This window comes from Lissotriton helveticus, chromosome 6 (assembly GCF_964261635.1).
Source record: "Lissotriton helveticus chromosome 6, aLisHel1.1, whole genome shotgun sequence".
NCBI lineage: Eukaryota > Metazoa > Chordata > Amphibia > Caudata > Salamandridae > Lissotriton > Lissotriton helveticus.
In genome coordinates, this window is record NC_136067.1 from 649,871,904 (window position 1) to 649,897,607 (window position 25,704).

The 25,704-nt window shown below is 45.7% G+C and overlaps 1 protein-coding gene across 1 annotated transcript in view; it reads left to right on the forward strand.

Moving 5' to 3' along the window:
* Positions 1 to 25,704, forward strand: part of LOC144762435 (dynein axonemal heavy chain 5-like) — a 1,437,549-nt gene that overhangs the window by 1,026,808 nt on the left and 385,037 nt on the right. Inside the window, exon 84 of the mRNA XM_078647616.1 lies at positions 7,123 to 7,250. Within this exon, the coding sequence (XP_078503742.1) occupies positions 7,123 to 7,250 (128 nt within the window). The remainder of the gene's footprint in view (positions 1 to 7,122; positions 7,251 to 25,704) is intronic.

A 25,704-nucleotide genomic window follows, 5' to 3' on the forward strand; every position in this document is an offset into this window, starting at 1 on the left:
TTAATTACGTTAACGGCCTCATTTAAAGTTTACTGCCAAAACCATGTGGCGCAGTTACCTTTTTCGTCTCTTATTGCGCCCTTTTTTCTCTCCGCGAACCTCAAAATGTGAACAATTTTACATATGCCCGAAGATGGAGCTTTACTTGAAACATCAAAAAAATGGCCACACGATGGCAGTGTTGGATTTGGATTTTTTTTAAAATATCTATCTATCTATCTATCTATCTATCTATCTATCTATCTATCTATCTATCTATCTATCTATCTATCTATCTATCTATCTATCTATCTATCTGTCTGTCTGTCTGTCTGTCTGTCTGTCTGTCTGTCTGTCTGTCTGTCTGTCTGTCTGTCTGTCTGTCTATCTATCTATCTATCCGTCCCCTTGCACATAAATATCTAGTCCCCATCTTCCTCCTGCTACCATATTAGTCTGTCTGGTGTACTCTATCTCTTACTTTCTCTGTGTTGCAAGACCTCCTCTATTGCTCCATTTCCCCCATCTTTCTCTTCTTGTTTACATTATCTATAATTTTACTTTCTCTCTCTCATTCTCTCTTTACCACCCTGTAGGCCTACTTGTCGCTCTACCAGTATTATTTTCCCCCTCTCTCTGACTAACAGTATACTTCCAGTGTGCTCTTTGAAAGGTCCGAGGGCTAGATTTGTCATAGTGTTGCATTGCCTTTGCGTCATGTAAGTTAACTCAAGAGCAACGCAGCACTAAAGTCAGATTTACCAAGCAACACAAGGCCACCATGTGTGGCCTTCCAGTGCTTGGTAAATCTGGAGTAACGCAAGACAGATCTAGTTGTTACCCTGCGTTACTCTGCCTCAGGGAGGCATATCCACACATGTATTTTGGCACATTCCCAGATTTACCGTTAGTGATAGACCTGGGCATGCGTCAAAATGCTACGCCTTCACAGGGGAGATGTACCAAGGAGAAATATCTTTATTTATTTTTTCTTTTTCCTCTTTCTACATGTGCTGCATGCTGCAGCACACGTAGAAAGAGGAAAAAGTCTCAGAGGATTGTTCTTGTGCAGTAAGGAACCCTTCCTCCACAAAAACAATCATGCCTGCAGCGGAGGCAATCAATCATTCAATCAAAGCATTTGTATAGCGCGCTACTCACCCAGAGGGTCTCAAGGCGCTTGGGGGAGGGGGGTCCGCTACTGCTCAAAGAGCCAGGTCTTGAGTTGCTTCCTGAAGGAGAGGTGGTCTTGGGTCAGACGGAGGTGGATGGGGAGGGAGTTCCAAGTCTTGGCAGCCAGGTAGGAGAAGGATCTTCCTCCCGTGGTGGCTCTTCTGATGCGTGGAACGGCGGCGAGGGCGTGGCTGGTCGATCGAAGCTGGCGGGTGGGGGTGTAGAAGGTCCGGCGTAGAGGGTGTTTCCCTAGTCTAGTCGGCTGGTCACGAGTGCCTGTGTCTTTCTGGTTTCGGTGGAGATCCAACGGAAGATCTTACGTAGCATGCGTAGGATGTTGAAGCATGACGAGGAGACGGCGTCGACCTGTCTGGTCATCGAGAGGGAGGAGTCCATGATGAAGCCCAGGTTGTGTGCGTGGTCCGTTGGTTTGGGTGCGCTGCCCAGGGCAGGGGGCCACCAGGAGTCGTCCCAGGCGGAGGGTGATGATACCAGGATGAGGACTTCCGTCTTGTCTGAGTTCAGTTTCAGGCGGCTGTTCTTCATCCACTCGGCTACTGCTTTCATTCCTTCGTGTAGGTTGGTTCTGGCGGTGGCGGGGTCGCTGGTGAGGGAGAGGATCAGCTGGGTGTCGTCGGCGTAGGAGATGATGTTGAGGTTGTGTTGGCGTGCGATGGCTGCGAGGGGGCTCATGTAGACGTTGAAGAGGGTGGGGCAGAGAGATGATCCTTGTGGTACACCGCAGATGACCGGTGGCCTCGGATCTGAACGGGGGGAGGCGGACTCTCTGTATTCTTCCGGCGAGGAATGAGATGATCCACTCCAGTGCCTTCTCCTGGATTCCGATGTTGTTGAGGCGCTGCACTAGGGTGCGGTGGCAGACCGTGTCGAACGCTGCGGAGAGGTCCAGGAGGATGAGGGCCGCTGTTTCCCCATTGTCGAGCATGGCTCGGATGTCGTCTGTGGCTGCGATGAGGACGGTCTTGGTGCTGTGGTTGGCTCGGAACCCGGACTGCGAGTGGTCGAGGGATCCATTCGTCTCGAGGAAGGCGGCAAGCTGTCTGTTGACGGTCTTCTCGATGACTTTGGCAGGAAAAGGGAGGAGCGAGATGGGGTGGTAGTTTTTGAGGTCGGTGGGGTCTGCTGATGGTTTCTTCAGTAGGGCGCTGAGTTCGGCGTGCTTCCAGCTCTCCGGGAAGGTGGAGGTGTTGAAGGAGGTGTTGATGATGTCCCGGAGATGGGGTGCGATGACGGAGTCGGCCTTGTTGAAAACGTGGTGGGGGCAGGGGTCGGTTGGTGATCCGGAGTGGATGGTGTTCATTGTGCGGACGGATGGTGTCTTCGGTGCTGACCGGGGTCCAGGCGCGGAGGGTGGTGGTGGGGGGCGTTGGTTCGGTGGTAGGGTGCGTGGGCTGTGTGCTGAAACTGTTGTGTATGTCTGTGATCTTGCTGTGAAAGAACGAGGCGAGCGAGTTGCAGAGGTCTTGCGAGGGGGTGATGTCGGTGTTTCCGGCGCTGGGTTGGAGAGCTCTTTGACGATGTTGAAGAGTTCCTTGCTGTTGTGGGTGTTGTTGTCTAGTCGTTCCTTGAATGCGGTTTTCTTGGTGGTGTGGATCAGCTGGTGGTGTTTTCGGGTGGCGTGCTTGAGGGTGGTCATGTTGTCTGTAGTCGGGTCTTTGCACCAGGCTTTCTCGAGTGTGCCGCAGTTCTTCTTGGAGCTCTCAAGTTCGTCGGTGAACCAGGGGCCTTTCTTGCTGCCGGGTCTGCTGGGAGGGGTCTTCAGTGGAGCGAGGTCATCTGCGCAGTTGGAGATCAACTGTGTGAGGTTGTTGGCAGCTTGGCTGGGGTCCGTTGAGCTGGCGGGAGGGTTCTGGCTCAGAGATGTGGTGAGCTGGTCGGTGGTGATCTTGTTCCAGCTACTGTGGGGAACCTGCTGTGGGTGGTGGTGGGTTGTGGTTCTTTGGAAGCTGAAGTGGACGCAGCTGTGGTCTGTCCAGTGAAGTCCGGTGGCGTGGCTGAAGGAGATGTCCTTGCTGGAGGAGAAGACGGGGTCAAGCGTGTGTCCGGCGTAGTGGGTGGGGGTGTTCACCAGTTGCTTGAGTCCGAGGTTGGCGAGGTTGTCCAGCAGGGTGGTGGTGTTGCTGTCATTGTTGTTCTCCACGTGGAAGTTGAGGTCCCCTAGGAGGATGTAGTCGGCGGAGGGGAGGGCGTGCGGGCTAATGAAGTCTGCCATGTCTTCGCTGAATTGTGTGCGTGGTCCCGGGGGTCTGTAGATGAGGGTGCCTCTGAGGGTGGTCTTGGGGTCGGTGTGTATCTGGAAGTGCAGGTGTTCGGTGGTGGTGAGGGTGTCTTGTTGACGCGGTCCCTCCGGGTGATCTTGTACCCTTGCTCAATGGTGCTAGGGTGCTTGCATTGGCGCAAGGTAGCACATTGTGCCAGCCACAGTCCGTGCAGGTAACAGTGGAGGGGCTGGGTAAGGGGGGATTTTGAGGGAAGATGCAGTGGGAAATTAATTATTTGTTTAATTTCCCCTCGACATCGTTACTCGAAATCCTCCTTTATCTGGCCCCACCGCAGTTACCTGCAACGACCGCAGCTGCATTGTGCGCTAGCAGAAGGGGACAGGAATGCGCTATATAAGGTTATATATGGCACATTACCTACCAGGAATGATTATTGCGGAATACTGAGTAAAGACTCATCACAAACCCAATCCACATATAACTGCATTTTGTTTTATTCCACTTGCCTGTGAAGTCTTAATCAGCTGTCACACTGCTGCACTGTACATCTCAGACCGTTTTATTTCCTCAAATACAGAGTAAATTTCCTGAAGAGGTATCCTCATTCCAGCCTGTAGATCACTAGGTATCACTCACCATGTGAGAGCACAGTAATGGCACAGAGACCATCCATTAAATACAGAAGAGGATCAGAATGTTTGGCATTTTGAAAAGGTTGTAAAATTCACAATACTTTTTAAGTCGAAGGGTACCAATGAGCTGCGCTGTCAGGTTTGCTAACAACATCTTAGGGACATTTTAAAAGCTTCCCTGGGAATGCATGCCTCCCATTGCTTAAATTTGGCTTTCTGGGTTGTAAGTCACATGTTTGCTTTTCTATATTATGGCTTTATTTGTTTTAGGCCATCCAGCTTGGGCTTGTCCCTTCCCTTGTCCAACCCCTGTTTAGTGTATTCTTTCACCAGTACTGAATTTCTGTAAACAGGCCTTTACATCCGGTTCTTATCTTGTCACATTTGTTGTGCATTCAAAGACAGAGGTCAAATGTCAGCTCTGTCTTCCAGGGAGTTTGGTGTTTATTTATCTTTTTCTGGCTTCAAAGACAGAGGATTTTTTGTGAAAATCCTGCTGGGTATCCATGTGAGAGAGAAAGGCTGTAGGATGTAATTTATTTTTTCTAGCTGGCGTCTCGGGTGTGCTGTACAATGTTATTTTTATTTCTAGCACAAACAACATTTTAATGTCTGTAAATGAACTGTGCAGATATTTCAGAATATGGAAAACACAAATGAAGCACATTTTTTTGGTAATTCTGAAGTGTAGTGGAAGCAAATATTTGAATACGATAAAAACAAATCAATACACTAGGTGATGACATTTCCACACACTGTTTGTGTGCTTTATACTTTTATTAGTAAAACGGTATGCCTGTGCAAATGTAATGGTAATTTCAATTGAAGATGTGTTGTCTGTAATGGGAGTGCGCTACGACACCATGCATACTCCCCTTGACCTCACCTCACCCCACTCTGCACCACTCCACAACACTGCACTCTATTCGGCACCACTCCACTTCACTCTACGCCACTTCACTCAATGGCTCTCTACTCTACACCACTCTACTCTACTATGCACCTCTACACTCTGCCACTGCAGTCTATGACTCTCTACTTTATGCCTCTACGCCACTTCACTCTACTTTGAAACAATCGACTCTACGTCACTCTATTACACTCTGCTCCACTCCATCCCAATGCACTCTGCACTCAACCCTGCTGCACTCTATAACACTTTACTCAAAACCAATACACTGCACGCCAATCTGCTTTGCACATCTGCTGTGAAGGCTTCTATACTTTAGTCTGCAACACTCTACTTTACGCCACTACACTCTATGCCACTCTACTCTGCACCAATGCACTTTACACTGGTGCACTGTATGCCACTCTACTCTGTGTCACTCTACCCAGTCACTGTACTCTCTGTCACTGAGCTCAACGTCATTCTACTTTTTGCCACTTTACTCTGTGCCATACTCCTTCACTGCACTGTCCGTCACTGAGCTCATAGCAACACTACTCTGTGGCACTCTACTCAATGCCACTGCTCTCTACGCAACTTCCCTCTACTTTGAAACAATCCACTCTACTTCACTGCACTCTATACCACTCTACTCCACTCTGCGCCTATCCACTCCAAGCATTGCACATTGTGCCACTGCAAACTTCTCTGCACCACTCTACACTTTGTCACTGCCCCCTATGCCAATGGATTCTGCACTACTTTACTTAAAGCCAATGCACTCTACATAATCTACTCTGCACCACTGTAATGTATGCCACTTCACTATAGTCCACTCTCTGACACCCCATTTTTAAACAAAATGTTATTTATTAGGCGCAACAAATCATCCCGAGGGGCTATCTCGGCGCTGTAGCTGCAGAATTCACTTCACAGAGCGATACCAGGGTCAAAGATTGAATAGCCAGGTTTTCAGAGACTTTCTAAAAAGCATTAGATCCAAACAGGAACGGATGTGCAAGGGCAGACGATTCTAGTGAGAGGGAGCTAAAAAAAGAGAAAGAGTGACCCCCTAATCTGGTTTTATGTATATGTTTGGGGCACAACAGACGCATTTAGCTGGATCTCAGCTGGCAATTAGGAATATAAGGCTGTAGTTTGCTTTCTTGATAGCTTGGTCCTTTTCCGTGCAAGGTTTTAAAAACCAAACATAATAGTTTGAAGAGAGCCTGCTTCTTTAGCCACTACAACACTCCACTCCACTCACCGCACTCCACGATACCCCACTCTGTTGCTCTACATTATTAACCTCTACTCCACTTTGACACTTCACTCCACTCTATGCCACTCCAATTTTCAACACTCTTCTCCACTCTGTGCCACTCTACAGCGTAACCCCACTCTACGACACTCTATGCAACTCCATCTATGCCACTCTATGCCACTGTACTCCACACTGTTCAATGACTCACAACTCCAATCTGTGCCACTCCACTCTGACACACTATGCCACTCCATTTGACACCACAACACTCTACTCCACTCTATGCCTTTCCACTCTCCTAAACTACTCCACTCTACAACAATTTACTCCACTCTATATCACTTTACTCTACAACAGTCTACTCAACACCCTTTTATGCCACTCTACTCTGCTCTATATCATTGTAGGACACTCTATGGCACTCCATGACACTCTCCTTCACCCAACTCTACACTACTCTACGACTCTCTACACTCCTCTTTATGACACTCCACTCCACACTCCTTTATCCCTCTACCTTTTTGCCATGCTGAACAGCAGCCACGCTAGTGTCCACCATGGCTAAAACATATTGCATGAATTATAAGTAAATTGCCCCTATGTTTTGTTCAGGAGTCCTAATGGGGAAATGCCTACTGAAACCCAGGGGCACTATGGAACAGCTAGAAGCAGCTACAAATGTCCTTATAAAGCATAAAAAAACAATAGGTTAGTAACTGTGTCTATTAAAACACTTGCAAGTGATCAACTGCAGTTTGCATCACTGTAAAGAATAAAATGATATTAATCTTGAGCAAATGCTTTTTATATTGTTGAGAGAATCTTGTTTTGCATTTGTTGTCATGTTTAATCCAAACATGCTGGTTTTCTACTTTGAACATCATAACATCGTTTTGAAATGTCTTTCATTTGATGTCTGTTATTATATTTGCTAATTATTAGTGTTGCTAAGCTGGAGGATGGGCTGCCAACTCAGACCTTGAAGGATGTTGAGTCTTACCTTGCAAAAGCCAAAGAAGGCTCACAAGGGGTTACTGGAGAAGGATCTTTGCTTGAAGACGCTGCACCTCGTAAGTAATCGTGTCAGCACAGAAAAAATGAAGGTTGTTTTTTAGGTCTCTGCTAGACCACGTGTGCGCCGTCTCTTCTAGAACTAATTGTTTAAAGTTAGTGGGCTACAGCCTGCCCCTAGATCACCATTTGTTTGCTTCAATGTCACTCTCACATCCTTTATTCCTATTTGTCATAGCATGCATGCATCATGCTTCTTCTTGGGTTTGACCCTCCCCTAGAGCATGGACCAAGTACTTATGTCCATCCACTTTTCCCTTTTTCAGAGCTACTTGTTAAATTGTGTTTAACCACTCCATAAGTGTGCTTCTGTTTTCACTCACCTTTCTCCCTTCCAACATGCCCCAAATTCCTGTTGCTGCTTTTCCCTTCCCACCCCATCCCTGTTGCTTCTTTTCTGTCTCACCCTCCTACCCCGTTTATTCTTAACTTACCCTGCCGCCTTCCTTTAATCTGTTTAAACATTGCATACGTGCCTGATACTTAGGTTGCGTTTTTTTATCTTTTACAATAACAAGCAAATGCCACTGACTTGGTATTCATTGTTGCTTCCCACAACACCCCACATTTCACACCTGGGAGATCAGCAAACGGAAGAAGCGGCAGTGTTTTCCAGGCACATTGTGAACTACAACAAAACAAAAAGTGAGAGTGATGTTGAAAACTAGGGCCTGCTACCGAAGCACTCAGGGCTGTCAACTGACAACTTTCAAACATATTTCTGGTGTGGCTAAAAGACAATTGAAAAGGAGGAAGCAGCTTAAACTGGCAATTAGAGCCCATGGCATTATGGGCATACAAATGAACCCTGGAACAGTTTTCTCAAGTTTGCAGTTACGGACTAGTAAGAAATGGATTGCAGTTGTTTGCCTGGAGCAACATAACATTTATGTAAAGACAAAAATTATTCAAAATGAATCAGTTTATTACCAAAATAACTAAATTTAAAACAGCTGCCAAGCATTTGAAACTGGATAGTTGAGTTATTCGACGTGTAACTGCAATGGGATAAATGTGTCCTGGGCTGAAAAAGTCTTTTTTTCACTTTTCAATACAAATCGGCTACCGAACTATTGATAATACAGAGGAATGTACACTTCATAACAATAATGCTTCCACTTCTTCATGGCACTGCTGCTCCTCAATCTTAATGGCACTGCTTCTCCCCTTTCCTCCATGTGCTACAGAGCCCCTTCTTCATCGCATCGCAATCCACCTAACTGCATTTTACCTTCATTCCGCCGCAGTCTACCCTACTCCAATCTACCCCACCTACCCTACTCGAATCTACCCCTGTCTACCCCACTCCATTCTACCACATTCCACCCCACTAAAACTACTCCGGTCTACCGCAACCTACACCCAGTTTACCCCAATCTACCTCACCTCAGTTTACCCCAATTGACCCCACCCCACATATCCCAATCTACCCTACTTCAGTCTACCCCACCTATCCCACTCCAATTTACCCTAATCTACCCCACAGCAATCTACCCCACTCCAGTCTACCCCACCTATCCCACTCCAATCTACCCTAATATACCCCACAACAATCTACCCCACTTCAATCTACCCCAGTAAAATCTACACCACTTCAATCTGCACCAATCTACCATGCTCCAATGTACTCCAATCCAACTACACCAGTCTACCCAAACTACCCCACTCCAATCTACTCCAGTCTGCCCCAATCTACCCACTCCAGACTACGCAACCCCAATCTACCCCACCAACCTATGCAAAACTACCCCACTCAAATCCACTCAACTCCAATCTACCCCGCCCCATTCTATCTCCGGTCTACCGCACCCAATCTAACCCACTCCATTTTACCCCACTCCAGTATACGCCACTCTATTCCACACCAATCTACCCCACTCCAATTTACCCCTCTTTACCCCACTCCACACTTCTCCACTCTAATCTACCACACTCCAACTACTCCAGTCCACCCAAACTACCCCACTCAAATCTATCCCACTACAACCTATCTCAACTTAACCCACTCCAGTTGAGGTAACGGGTTTTTAGGAACCCGTTTGGTGCCAGGGGATAACACCCGAAGACCTCTGAGTTCTCCCTGTTCCGGACCACAGAAACACGGAGTCTTCTAGTCGAGTCAGAGATCAAGTTTTATTGATAGCTACCAAGTAACAGGTGTCCTAGAAGCACGACAAACACGTGTCATGTGTTCTCAGGAGACTGTTCGTTTTTACAGAACCAGCCTTCTCCTTATATACAGAAATAATAGCTGCAAGCAAGAATTCTTGAGTTTATGATATGGCTATACACATATTTCTACAATAATACAAAAGAGCGAAGTCATGTAGGCAAGCCCGTATTTTAGATGTCCAATTCGTGATAGATTACCTAGCCAGGCCCGGAACTCCCATTGGATATCGGTGAAACCCCAATAAAAGAAGGCACCTCCTAGTCATAAAACTGGCCATAAACAGGGAGCGTGGACAGGTGCGTATGTGTGTAGAAAACATGATCTGTACGAGATGAATGGTTTGTGGTATGTTGTGCATTGATGCTATCGTGTTTGGCCACTGGGCGAGGAGCTGCTCAAACAGGTTTGGCTGGAGGCAAGGGAGTCAGTTGGGACAGGTCAGGGGGAAGTCAGGGAAGGTGGACGTGTCCTTTTAGATCAAGCTCGACCTTTAATTGACTTATCATGAGGGCAAGACACAAGATGGATACCGTTTACAAAATGGAGTCTGAGGGGTCGGGACGGAAACTACGATTCGGGGGTGTTAGCATGTCTCGATCATGATGCAAATGCATAGGAATGATGTCCTAATCATTATCGGTTCGTCGATACCAAATTCGTCATGGTACGTTGATGTTTCGGGACACGGGTATCGGACCTCGATACCGGGACAACAGTAGGGTCCAGAATTTCAGAACCATAGACCCTCCTTTTGCCCTCATATAAGGCAATAATTCATGTTAATCCGAGTCTAAATCCGTATGAAGGAATTCGTGGAGATGCTGCTTTAGCATCATTCTGTTGCTCAGTTCGTCCCTTGACACAGGCTTCCGTACACATGAGGTAGCACAGAGGCAACATAGTGCAGGAGCGCACTGTACACACAGGCAGAACATAAACAGAAGTGCTAAGATCATCCCAATGAAGATCAGTGTTTTCCATCCCCATGTAGCGATCAGTTCCCAGAACCACCCTAGTAAGGACCAGTCCCCTTTTTCTACGTGAAGGGAACCAGATATCTCGTGTAGCTTAGAGATGGCCTGGTACACTGTCGGTGCGTTATCAGGGATGAAAATGCAACAACTGGATTGGATCACTCTACACACACCACCACGATCGGCGAGTATGATATCTAGGGCAACTCGGTTCTGAAGGGTCATAAGTCGATCCGACTGAAGTTCGGTCGTCAAATTGCCAAGGGCTCCGGGCGTTGTAATCACGGCGGATTCAACTATCCTCGATAACTGGCGAATATTCCTGCTGTTCACCATAGGCCCCCAAAATGGCAGAAAACACTTTGCGAAGTCAGCGAATTCCTGACCCGCGGTGTCGTCTTTACTCACGACACCTCTAGCTGTCCTTGTCCGATGGTAATCTGCTCTGGCCGTGTAGGTGGGAGGCAGCAGAAACGAGATAAAGCATGTACCTGAGAAGTCAGGGGGCAACCAGGTGTAAGCTTGGTCATGGCAGACGAAATACGTGCCTTTGGCTGCTAATAGTATAGGGGAAGTTCGGGAAGCGAACACATATGTTTCCGAGCATATACTCTTTCCTAATTGTGCTTTGGGATCCCTGCCGATACCTTGTATACATAAGTGACCTCGGTTGGGTACTATCCAAACTGGGCGGGATTTCCTTGCTGTCTGGCTCTTACTCAGGTAAACCCCATATTTAGTTACGTTCCAACGAGTGTACGGAGTGAGTTCATCTTTGGGAATCGTAAGATAGGTGTCGAACTCTCTACTCATATTTCTTATCCCTGCTATTAGTGCCTTGTTACTGGAATCACTTTCAGTAGAACGGTCGGGTATGGTTCTAGGGCGAATAGGAACATGGTCTGGAAAGCCCACAGAGAACCATAATAACTGAATGGCAGGATGAAGTACGGGATACCCTTATCAGTCGTGTGCGGCATGAGTCCGCATACCCAACAGTTCGATGTGTTCATTATGGACTGGTGTTGGTGTAGAAGTTGAATGAATGAGTTATTTACAAATTCGAGTCTTCTGGCAGATTCGTGTTCAGGTAGCGGGTGAAAGTAGTGTGGAGAGATAGTAGGAGGAGTTGGTGGCCGGGTGTCATTTGAAAAAGTAACTTGGAATACGAATAGAGTATAACCAGTCAAAAACATCGTTATGCTACACAACATTAAAATGCATGTTATCAAAAACCTTCTTTTGGCCAGTACAGTGCATAATTGTCTTTCAAAGTTCGTGAGTCTGGTAGGTCTCTTTACCCTAGGAAACTCCATCCTCTAGTTGCTGCCCGCGGTGGTAGGTTGGTTCTGCCAGCGAGTGCGCTCTGTTCAGTCCGGGGTAACTCCCTTGGACCAACCAGAACCGTTGACCTAAACGTCCCCAGTTGCACTCCCCAGATTTCAACCGCGACCCTAGCAGCAGAACCGGATGGCGGTTCGAAAATCAAAAATGAGCAAGTTTCCTGAGAGTGAGAGAGCTGAAAAATCAAAAATAGTTCTTGGGGGAAGGGAAAATCACATTCGTTTTTTTTTGTTTTTTATTAGTCTCTTTGTCTTGACCTTAGATTATATTGTTGTTTCCCAGGTACGGTGTGGTCTTCAAACAATGTCTCAGGTTCGGTAGTGTCCAACTGCATAGACGGTGGCACAAGTCCTTGTAAAATATGATCACTCTCCTTTTCGGTACCAGTTTCTTTTAAACGTGCATCGCTGAAAGGGATGAAGCGAGGTATGGATTCTGTCTCGGAGTCGGCAATTCCTTTGTTGACCCACCGGTCATATGGAAGGGGCAGAGGGACCCGTTTACAATGGGTCCCGTGCACCCAGTTCTTTTTGCCTTCCACCCGAACAGCGGATCTCGTAGAAAGGAGTACCAGGTATGGTCCGGTCCACCTCGGCTGTCCGTTGTTTGTGCGCTGGAAATTCCGCACCAAGACCCACGTGCCGGGTGTGATGGAGTGACCTGGATCGTCAGAGGCTGGCGGAGAGGAGCTGTGAACCTGTTGGTGTAAAACACGCAATTTAGTTGTCAATTCGCACAAATAGTCAAGCAGTATAGGGTGCTCTATTTCGCTGAGTTTCTTTGGCCTTGGCACGCCCCAGACGTTGGCTGGGCGGCCAAACACTATCTCATGGGGGCTAAGTCCTAACCTGGAATGGACTGTCATTCTGGTTGACAAGAGTGCTAGAGGCAAGGCGTCAGGCCATTTGAGACCTGTACAGGCTTGGATCTTGGCTAATTTGAGCTTTAAAGTGCCGTTGTAGCACTCTACTAATCCAGCTGATTGGGGGTGATTCGCAGAGTGGAACTTTTGGTGTATGCCTAAACACTCACACACTCTCTTCATCACGCGTCCTACGAATTCACTTCCATTATCACTCCAGACGATTCTAGGCATGCCGAATCTCGGGAAGAACTCTTTGACAAGAGCTTTGGCAGTTGACAAGGCAGTATTGTCCTTAAGGGGGTATGCTTCCACCCACCTGGAGAAAGCGCAAACAACAACGAGCACATACTTCAGATTGTTGCATCTCTCCATGTGAATGAAATCGAGCTGCAAAACCTCGAACGGATACGTTGGAGGCGCAAAATGACCAGCTGGAGTTGGGGTTCCCCCACCGGGATTGTACTTCAAACATACCATACAGTTTCTGACCACATTCTCTGCATATTTCGGGATATTGCTATTTTGCCATACTGGGGCCAATACTTTACAGATTCCTTTCGAACTGATGTGCGCAAATCCATGAGCCATTGTTACTACTGCAAGTACATAGGCGTTAGGTAATAGCCATCGCTGGTGTTCTGACAATTCGACCCAACAACCATTCGCATCTAACCTACCCTTACTTTCTCTCCATTCATTCACCTCTTTCTCAGTTGCCTCGGCTTGTATAGATTTCACGCTTTCGATGGTATCCTCACACATTCCCACATCAGTAATCCATCTAGCGGGACCTACAACATACATCCGACTCATTGTGTTCCTTGCATTCTCTTTCGCAACCTCGTCTGCAAATGCATTCCCACGGCCAACATCATCCTGAATCTTTTTGTGTGCACTGCATTTTACAATGGCAACTTGTAGTGGCAACGTCAGTGACTCGAGGAGTTCATTAACTAACTGACCATGTTGTATCTTTGCTCCATGTGACGTAAGAAACCCACGTTCACGCCACAATCTCCCAAAACTGTGAGCCACACCAAAGGCGTATTGGCTGTCAGTGTACACATTCACTCGCTTTCCTTTCGCTAACACACATGCTCTGGTAAGCGCAATTAGCTCTGCAGCTTGTGCAGAATTATGGGAAATGCGCGCGGTCTCTATAATGGTGTGTAATGTCGTTACGGCATATGCTGCAGTCGTATCACCATTCGGCAGCTTGAAACATGAACCATCAACCCATAAAGTATCGTTGCATTCAGGAAGGGGAGTGTCCTGTAAGTCTACTCTCCCTTTTGTCTCTTCTTCTGTCCTAAAACAGCAGTCATGGTTATCAATCTTGTCTGTTTCTGTCGGAATGGGTAATAACGTTGCGGGATTCAGTGTATCGCACCTCTTTATGTGGATGTGACTTGCTAACAGTGTAAGTTCGTAACTGGATAGTCGAGCGCTAGTAAGGTGTTGTGTCTTCGTCCTGTTTAGTAAAATATCTACTGCATGCGGAACCATAACGATCAGAGTATTATTCATGACTAATCCAGCGGATTGTCGAATGCAGACAGCTGCTGCGGCGGTAGCCCTCAGACAACTTGGTAGGGCTTTAGCCACAGGGTCTAGAGTTGCCGAAAAATACGCGCATGGGTGCTGTCTGTCCCCAAAATGTTGTGTTAAAACTGATAATGCACAACCTTCCTTCTCATGGACATATAATGTAAAAGGCTTACTGTAGTTGGGGTTTCCCAACACAGGAGCCGAACATAATGCATCACGCAACTTTTGGAAACTCGTCTGGCAATCTTCAGACCAAGGCATAGGATTTGACGTGTCTTTGCAGAGTAGTGCCAGCAAGGGTTTAGCTAGTAGTGAGAAATTCGGTATCCATTGTCTACAGTACGATGTAATGCCCAAGAAGGCTCGAACCTCTCTCTGTGTCCTTGGGGCACTCAGTTCTGCAATTGCCTGTATTCTCTCTGGTGTCAGTCTCCTTCCCTCCTTCGACAAGATGTGACCTAAGTAGGTTACTTCTTGTCGGCAAAATTGTAGTTTGGAAAGAGAGACTTTGTGCTTCATGTCACATAAGTGATGCAACAATGATAACGTATTCTTGCAAATCTCTTCAGTGTCTGCAGCGATCAGCAGATCGTCTACGTACTGAATCAGTGTTGAACCATTCGGTAGAACAATCGTGTCTAGTTGTGTTTTCAGGGCCTGACTGAATATTGATGGGCTTTCGCAGTAGCCTTGAGGAGCGCACTTGAAGCGGAAGCTTCGTCCTCCTAAATTGAATCCGAAAATATCTCTACTCTCCTCAGCAATCGGGATGCTGAAGAAAGCGTTCTTCAGGTCAATCACCGAGAACCAATTTGCTGAAGCTGGAACCATCGTCAATAAAGTAGTAATGTCGGGGACAACTGGAAACTGTGGGATAACTATCTTGTTCACTTCTCTGGGGTCGATCACGAACCTATACACAGGCGGTTGTAAAGGATCAGTACGCTTTAAGACGGGCAGAACTGGACTGTTACAAACATTTCCTGTTGTTTCTTCGATGACGTCTTTATCAATCAGGTCATAAATGATCGTCAATAATGCATTTTCGCATTCGCTAGATATTTTGTATTGGGTAATACGTGGCAACCTAACGTTGGCTTTCAATGTTATGACATACGGTGCTATCTCCAAACGACCTACATCATTAGAGCCATTAGCCCAAAGTATATCAGGAAGTGATGACAATTCGGTCGGAATATTGTCCTTTGACAAATACATTGGAGATATGACTTTCTTACCTAAAGTAAGTTGTACTCCCAAGGGGGAACAGTACAAAGTCGCATATAACCTTTTTAGCAAATCCAAGCCTAACAAATTTTCACCGCAACCTGTTGTAAGAATGAGGGGTGCTTCTAATTCGCATGGGCCAATAGAAAGAGATATAGGACTGGAGATCGGGTTTCTAACAGGGGCGCCAGAGAAACCTACTGAAACATTCATTTCGCCAGACAAAGGTGCGCCAGGAAGTTTCGAGTGCATGATAGAACTTTTTGTAGCACCAGTATCCAGCAGAAATGGCTCTGACACTCCTGACGTAATTACCTGGACATAAGGTCCATTCTGATCTACTGGAACTGAAACAACTCCCTCTCTTTGTCCATGGCTGTCCTAGCAATCGTTACCCTCATTTTCGTGTTCGGTGTAATAGTCGTCAGCATAGTACTGAGCTGACCTGGACGACGCATTATTCTGTTGGTCAAAGCTGTTCATCGAATTCTGAGGCGGAAAAGAAGTTGTATTTTGGGTGAAATTTCCACGGCCCCTACCTCTAGGGGCATGTTGAACACCTCTTCCCCTTACACCTGAAACACCGCTCAAACGTCGTGCAAGAGCCGGACAATTACCTTTAAAGTGACCCTCTTCCTTGCAATACGCACATTGATTCGGGCCATAAGCAATACGCTGATGGGAAAACTCGTTTCCTTGCGCGTTTCTCGAATACTGCTGTTGTGGTTGATAATTGGGCTGACTAGGAGTGCGAGGCGGATAGGCTTGCTGGAGAAGAACTTTAGTTTTTAAATCTTTTGTCTTTTTGTCGACTTTATCTAGCTCGTCTTTTCGCCTATTTTCATAGTACTGGGCTGTAGCTAAAATTTGCGCTGACGTAGAGACAGCCCAAGCACTCTCTGAATCTTTCAGTTTATTACACAGTTCAGGAATTAAATTATGTACGAATTTGTCTACAAACAATCTTTGGCCACCCTCGGTAGCCATATCCTGACCACTATGATCAGTGAAAGTCTCCTCAAATCTTGTGAAAAAGTCAGACACATTCTCATCTTTCTTCTGCTTGCACGCAGATAGCTTGTCCCAGTTTACGCGTACTTCAGGCATTATCGTTTTCATGTACGCGATAATTCTACCAGGAAGTTCAGCTATTAACGGCTCAGGTTTAGAACCACCAATTTGTCTAGCATCTATAGCGGCAATGTTCGCCCATGAGTCACCTAGTTCTTGGTCATGGTTCGTATGACGTATTTTGCTCCATAACGGATGTGGAACAACGTTCCCGAACAACATGTCTATATCCGCTAAATTCATTATACATGAGCTTGCAGTTTGCGATAACTCCTTATAATACCCAGTCGGGTTTTTACGAGGATCAGGCAGTGTCTACTTGAGTGCTAAGACAGCGGATCTTTTCCAGGGGACATGTACCAATACACGCTGGAAATGAGGCAGAATCGGTGGATTCGCATTCGCATCACCTTGCCTCCAAACCGGAGGAACCTCTCTCATGGGGTACTGTCTCGCTCTTTTCCCGTCTGGTGCATCGTCTTCGTTACATGATCTAGAGACGTTTCCCTTACTCCTATAATACAGTAATAAATCTATCGCTTTCTCAATATCTGCACCTATAATCATACCTTCATAGAACTTAAAGCGTGTACGCCATAGTTCGTTCATTGTGTATTTGGGATCATTGGTCTTCGCCCAGATATACACACATTTCTTCGAATACGTATCTCTGAGTGGGTGCATTCCATTGACGGAAAACTTTCATAACAGACTGAACATCATATCTAACAGTATCCGTAATCCATTTACGGGCTAGTTCATTCAGCACTTTTCTTTCCTCGTAATCAGGCAGTTGACTACGTAACTGTCTATCATCTGTTTTAGGGGTCGTTTTAGGCGACCCGAAGAAAGGTGAAAGCAGACCAGTGACGGTACCTGTCACTCTTTGTCTAATAGAAGGAGAACCTTGCGGAGGAGCAAGTGCATCGGAAAAAACAGGCTGAGGCAAAGAAGAAGTAGAGGCAATAGCAGAGGAAGTTGAAGTAGTAGCAGACGTAGTATCATAGACAATAGCTGGAGCTGTAGGCAAAGTCGTAGAAGTAGATGGAGTATGTAGCAGAGATGGCGGCCCTTGAGAAGGCTGCGCCGGAGAAGTAGAAACCAGCTGAAGAGGAGCTGGCGTTCGTGCAAGAGCTGGGTTACGTGCGCCGGGGCGCGGTATAGTAAAATGCTTTGGCGTTGTAGTAACGTCTAACGCATACGGTGGAGGTGAGCTTAATAAGTGGGACATCAATGGATCTTTCTCGGATCTCTCCTCTTGACCTTGTCCCTTATTTGGTAACATCGGGTAGCATTTATCTACTGCTAGTTTCTTGCTCCTAAGCATTTGTTCGCTTTCTTGCTCTTCCTCGTTATCCCTGTATGCAACGGCAGCTTGCACCATTGACATACCTCTCTTATTCTTTTTTGCTAATTTTATTTCTTTCTGTTTGGCTTCTTTGCGCCATAAGCGGAAAGAGTCAAACATCGCCGGCCGGGCTTTTCTCTTAAATAATTTGACCTCTAGGTTATCTAATATTTCTGAGTCGAAACTACCATATTGGGGCCATTTTAAAACACCATCCTTGCGGGTGTATTTTATCCACACTTCATTATATGTGATAGGACCTACGCCGTGCTTTACATAGAGCTCTTATGTTGGAGTTCCAATCGGAGGAAACGGACAGGAATCCTCTAATCGGGAGTCCTTACTATAACCAAGACAAAACAAGTTTCCAAGTCTGCTAAAACCAGGCATCTTTGCTCACTAGTCTAGCTTCAAACTTCAAAGGATTATCTGTTACGATAGTTCTCGTGAATACACAAGTCCTTCGGCTTTGGGGCTTGCAAGTACCAAATCAAAGTGTATCTCAAGGATACCAAAAACTAAGGACAAACTAAGGACTGGGAGACGCTCCACGTATACTTAACTGAAGTATTTGAAGATCGGTGACGTCGCTAGAAGACTCGTCTATCGTTTCGCTCTACCAAGGATCACTGGGTCCAAAACAAGGCGATAGTCAGGGCAGCAGTCCTTCGTAGCCTTCGGGACGCGGGGAACCTCGCAGCAAAGACCTTCGGAACCACGTCGACATACAGGGGTCGCTGAAGTGGCTGGCCGTCCTCTGGAATTTTCACACGAAGCTCCTCACGAACATCTGGCTTGGACCGTCGCCGCTTGATAACGCCCCGAGTTGGGCGCCAACTGAGGTAACGGGTTTTTAGGAACCCGTTTGGTGCCAGGGGCTAACACCCGAAGACCTCTGAGTTCTCCCTGTTCCGGACCACAGAAACACGGAGTCTTCTAGTCGAGTCAGAGATCAAGTTTTATTGATAGCTACCAAGTAACAGGTGTCCTAGAAGCACGACAAACACGGGTCATGTGTTCTCAGGAGACTGTTCGTTTTTACAGAACCAGCCTTCTCCTTATATACAGAAATAATAGCTGCAAGCAAGAATTCTTGAGTTTATGATATGGCTATACACATATTTCTACAATAAAACAAAAGAGCGAAGTCATGTAGGCAAGCCCGTATTTTAGATGTCCAATTCGTGATAGATTACCTAGCCAGGCCCGGAACTCCCATCAGATATCGGTGAAACCCCAATAAAAGAAGGCACCTCCTAGTCATAAAACTGGCCATAAACAGGGAGCGTGGACAGGTGCGTATGTGTGTAGAAAACATGATCTGTACGCGATGAATGGTTTGTGGTATGTTGTGCATTGATGCTATCGTGTTTGGCCACTGGGCGAGGAGCTGCTCAAACAGGTTTGGCTGGAGGCAAGGGAGTCAGTTGGGACAGGTCGGGGGAAATAAGGGAAGGTGGACGTGTCCTTTTAGATCAAGCTCGACCTTTAATTGACTTATCATGAGGGCAAGACACAAGATGGATACCGTTTACAAAATGGAGTCTGAGGGGTCGGGACGGAAACTACGATTCGGGGGTGTTAGCATGTCTCGATCATGATGCAAATGCATAGGAATGATGTCCTAATCATTATCGGTTCGTCGATACCAAATTCGTCATGGTACGTTGATGTTTCGGGACATGGGTATCGGACCTCGATACCGGGACAACAGTAGGGTCCAGAATTTCAGAACCACACAGTATACACCAATCCACCCCAATCTACCCCACCTAACCAACACCAATCTACCCCACTCCAATGTACCCCATTCTAATTCACCTCACTCCAGTCCAATCCCCACCCCACTCCAATCCACCCCACTCCAATTTACCCAACTCCAGTCTACCCGCTCCAATTTAACACACTCTGCCCACCCAATCTACCCCAATCTAACCCACTCAAATCTACCCCACGCAATCTAAACCACTCCACTTTACCCCAGTCCAATTTACCCCATTCTAACCCTCCTTACCCCACTCCAATTTAGCCCTCTCTACCCCACTCCAATCTGCCCCACTCCAATCTACCCAATTCAAGTCTACCACAATCCAATCTACCCCTATATGCCAAATATAACCCTCTCCAATCTACTTCAACTACCCCACTCCAATCTACCTCAATCTGCCCCAATCTTCCCCACTCCAATCTACCAATTCCAATCTACCCCACTCCGATATTCCCATTGGTGTGGCAGCGGCCAAACTGTGGAATGAGCTCCCGTGGGAGATCAGACAAATTAGGGAGCTCCTCCCGTTTAGAAGCAGTTTGAAAACCTGTCTGTTCCCCAAGACATAGTCGCCTGGCTATGTATCTGACACACCCTTTCCTGTACTCTGAGTTGCTTAGCGCCAGGATGCCTGTAAGGTGACAGTGCGCTTTACAAGTTGAATAAATAAATAAAATCAATAAATAATATACCCCAGCAAAATCTACCACAACCATCCTACCCAACACCAATGCACCCAAAACAATCTACTCCAATTTGCCTCAGTCTACACCAGCCCAATCTACCCCAACCTACCCCACTGCCATCTACTCCAATCTACTCCACCCAATATGTCCCACCCCAAACTACCACTCTTCGATCTACCCCACGTCCACCTACCTCACCCCAATCCACCCCACCCCACCTACTTCAGTCTACCCCACTGTACCCCACTACAATCTACCCGACTCCAATCTACACCTTACCCTACTCCCGTATACTCCAATCGACCCCACTCCATTTTACTCAACTCTACCCCACTCTAATTTACCCCAATCTACCCCTCCAGTCTTTCCCAATCTACCCCACTCCATACTATTACAACCTACACCACTCCAACTACCCCAGTCTACCCAATCCACCCCACTACAATCTATACAACTACAGTCTACCTCAACCTACTCACTTCAATCTACTTCAGTCTACCCCACTCAAAAAGACCTCTATCCATTTTACCCCAGTCTATCCCACTCCAATCTACCCACTGTATTCTACCCCAGTCAACCCCATCACATCCTACCCCTCCTAACCTACTCTGATCCACCCCACTCCAAGCTACCCCTCCAAATTTACCCCACTCCAATCTACCCAAACCTGCCCCACTTCAATCCGCCACACTTCAATCTACCCCAGTCTACCACCACTCTAACCCACTCCAATCTACTTCACGACAATCTACCCCACTCCAATCTACCTCAATCTATGCCTCTCCAATTTACCCCAATCTACCCCACTCCAATTGACCGCAACCTACACCACTCCAATGTACTCCACTTCCATCTACCCCAATCTACGCCACTACAATTTACCCCAATCTACCCCACTTCAATCTACTCCTATCTACCAAAATGTTCCCTCACTCCAATCTACCTCATGTCAATCTACCTCAACCTACCCCACTCCATTCTACCCCATGCTTCCCCACTCCAATGTACCTAGTGTGCCCCATGCCAATATAACCCACTCCTTTCTACCCCACCCTAATCTACCCCACCTCAATCTATCCCACTCTAGTCTACCCCACTCAACCTATCCCAATCTACACATCCCAGTCTACCCACCCCAATTTACCCCACCCCAATCTACCCCACCCCAGTTTACCCCATCCAAATATACTCCAACCTACTGCAATCTACCCCATTACAATCTACCACAATCAGCCCCAATCTCCCCCACCCCAGGCTTCCCACCCACATCTGCAGACCCCAATCCACCCCACCCCAATCTACCCCACTCTAATCTAATCATATACAACCTATCAATCTACGCCACCCCAATCTACCTCACCCAACCCACTCCACTCTACCCCACTGCAATCTAACCCAATCTACCCCATTCCAATTTACCCCAATCTACCCCTCCAATCTTTCCCAATCTACCCCACTGTACTCCAACCTGCACCAATCAACTACTTCAGTCTACCCAGTCTAACCCACTACAATCTACACCACTTCAACCTATCTCAACCTACCCCCTCCAATCCACCCCGATGTGCCTCAATCTACCCTACTCTACCCCACTCCATTTTACCCCACTGCATTTTACCCCAATCTACCGCACCCAATCAACATCACCTCAATCTACCCCACCCACCCTACTCCAATCTACCCCACTCTAATCTAGCCCACCCAATCTACACCAATTTACCCCACTCCTATTTACCCCAACCTACACCATTCCAATCTACTGCATTCCAATCTTCTACACCACAATCTACGCCACTCCAAACTATCTTAATCTATGCTATGCCAATTTACCCCAATCTACCCCACTTCAATCTACTTTTATCTACCTCACTCTAACTACTCCAATCTACCCAAATGTACACCATTCCAATCTCCCTGAACGTACCCCACTCCAGTATATCCCAAACTACCCCACTCCAATCTACCCTGCCCAAACTACCCCATTCTGCCACACTCAAATCTACCCCGTCCAAATCTACTTCAAACTGCCCCAATCTACCATTCCCCAATCTACCCCAATCATACCCAATGTATCCCACCCCAATCTTTAAAAGGACATAAAGGCGTCCCCACAAAGAATGGACCGATGATCAACGTCCAGTGACAAGAGTCATCACTCAAGTGGAAACTAATTATTTTTATTTTTAACTTTTAACACAGCATGCCATCAATTGGGCGGAAAAGGTAAAGTTACAATGTTGTATCTTCAATTTCTTGTGGGAGATTCAAAGTTTTTACAGATCCCTAGGAACACACTCACATTGCTTGCAATAGTCTAATACACATTTTAAAAGTGAACTTCAAAGTAATAGAGTTCAATTTCTAAAGGACTAGAGGAAAAACTTTGTATATCAAAAAAAGCATGCATAAATTCAAATGAGAGAGAGAGAGATGTATTTTCCACACTATGTCTTGTAAAAATATATATTGCACTTTATTACATCACATTTATTTCACAATTTTACAATATTAAAATCACATGATCACACATTTAAAAAATTCATCTTTTTATAAAAAACAAAGAATCAAAACAGTCGACGCGGCGTTTCGGTATTTTTTGATGGTAGACCTTCCTCAGGACTGATTCTAAATCAATTTAAAAAAACATAGCGTTACCATACTTTTATGGGTATAGGAAAAACATACATCTCTATTATCCTAAAATATTGTCATACCTCTATTTACATGTTGCTTAACATACTGTGGTCTCCTCTCATTTATTCTGTACTATTTAGAACACTATACTGTACATTTTATGGTAAGACTTCGTATTTTCTCATAAAGTTATCTACACAACACATCAACATTCTATAACCCTATTCATGTTCCTGTTACAAAACTAACAGAGTTTACCTTTTCCTTGGACATCATGCCCACTGCTGTTAACATTTTGCTAACCCATAGTATATAAAGATCTCGTGTTCTTAAATACCTTATTCATTGAAGATGTTATTCCTTCAATCAATGGTCATATTGCCTTCCCATCTATCAATTGTGGGTTTTGGGATCATAGACCGTGTTGCATCAGGTAAGATTATACTGTTCCTGTGCAGGGTAAACAATATCTAAATTTGATTGTTGCATGACGTTTTCTGATTTAGTCAAGTTACTGTTTTTACACTCTATGATATAAAAAAGTCTACCTCTATAGTAGGGGAGATTTACTCAAACTTCCATGAAGTAGTTGGTTTTACCCTCCATTCTTCCACTCAGCACGTATCTTTCTGTTGAGTAGGAAAAAATTGTATATATATGTAAACTGAAACTCAATTTTCAGCCTATTCATTTGCTACTATTAAGATTGTTCACATCTCTGATCTCTTAATGTACCTGTTTTTATTATTAAGTATGCCGTATCTTTGACTACCAGGAGGAGCCACCGTTTTCAGATTACTGGTTGCTGTCTCTTTCCCTTTATGATTTGGGTGTTGAGTGCGGGTTCAGGTTCAGTGCAAGGATCCGTTTTAAATTCGGTCCGTTTTCATGCTCTAAACAAATAGAAAGCAGATGACCACCAGTGAGCTATTCTTTATGCATATTAATTCATTACCATCACGCTCTGGTCTTTTCGTTCTCTTAGGGTTACCCATGTATACAAGGTTCTTGGGGTTTATCTATTACCTCCCCCTTGTTTTACAAAAAAACCTTTCTGGCCATTCCTAACTCTTGTTTTTGGAAAAGTTTTACCCGATACACCTGAGCGCTCGGGGGGCCGCTCTTCACACTATTGCATAACATGGCGTAGTCTTATCACTCACCCAAAGCCTTAGAATCGGCCTCCCTGCTCCTTTCTCTCCTGGCAGTCCGTCCGTGTGGTATACAGTCAGCTTATCCTGAGTTTAGAAGACGCCGGCTTTTGATTTTCCTCGTCATTTTATACAAGGCCCTCTCTCATTGGTCTGTCGTGTACTAGTCCCTCATTGGTTGGAAACTAGCCAATCACCTTGCTGTTGCTATAGCGATTTAACGCGTTCACAGTGCCGCGTTGTTTTAACCTCCGCTCACACATTCTCGCGGACTCGTTCTCATTGGTGCCTCTCTAGTCCCTCATTGGAGAAATAATATCCAATCACCTGGATGTTACTATGGCGATTTGACGCGTTTAAGTTTAGGACCGCGTTTTTTTCGAACGGTAATGTGAATCCACACTGAGAGCAGCTCCTCACAATATTACAAACATCATTACACCATCCAGAGACACAAGTACTAGTGACTCTGGATATAGAAGCCTTATACACTAATATCCCCCAGGATAGTACCATCGAAATCATGGAAGAAATCCTAAGAGAGAATGAATTAGATCTAACAGACCAACAAACCTTCCTCATAGACTGTATAACAATTATCCTTAAAAATAACATCTTTTTGTATGATGACAACCTCTTTAGACAGATCAAGGGGACCAGCATGGGGGCTACCTGTGCTCCTAGCCTGGCTTGCCTCTATGTGGCCAGATTTGAGGATAGACATATCTACAATGTAGCGGCCCCATTTCATGAAAACATCTCGGAATGGGGTCGCTATATAGATGATATTTTCTTTATCTGGACAGGGGGACCAGAGACTCTGAATGACTTTCTTCTCTGGCTCAACCTTGGAGATGTAAATTTAAAATTCACATCACACATCAGTAAGGACTCAGTAGAATTTTTGGATATCCTCATTAAACATATAGACGGTTGTCTATCAGTAGAATTATTCACTAAACCATCTGATAGGAACAGTTTGCTTCACTATGAAAGCAACCACCCTGCCACACAGAAAAATAACATTCCCTTTGGGCAATTTCTTCGTCTTCGAAGAAACTGCACATCGATGCAGGATTATGAGAAACATGCCGCAAATTTAAAAATTAAATTTGGTGAAAGGGGATATCCAAGAAGGATGATCAGACACGCCTACAAACGGGCTAAGTATTTTAATAGAGACACCATCTTTAACTCAGTGAATTGTAGTCAGAACAACCCACAGCAAATTATGTTCGTAACAAACTATTCCCAAGTAAGCTATAAACTAAAAAACATCATAAATAGAAACTGGAATTTAATTGCTGACAAAACCCAAGTTCCAATTCCTAAACCAATGTTTTCTTTTAGGAGGAATAGAACAATAAGGAATTCTTTAGTGCACACATATCGAGATACCATTAAAAACTCCCAGACATCCATTGATGGCAACCCGTTACCAACTGGAACCCACCCATGTGTGGGATGTGCAAACTGTGCCAGTATAATTAGGGGCGATAAAATTACAGCTAATGACAAAACCATCAACGTCAAAAGCTTTATGAATTGCAGAACAAAGAACGCCATTTATCTTATTCAATGTCCCTGCAGAAAATATTATGTAGGGGAAACATCGAGAGAATTTAGGATTCGCCTTAATGAACATCGTTCAGCCCTAAGAACGA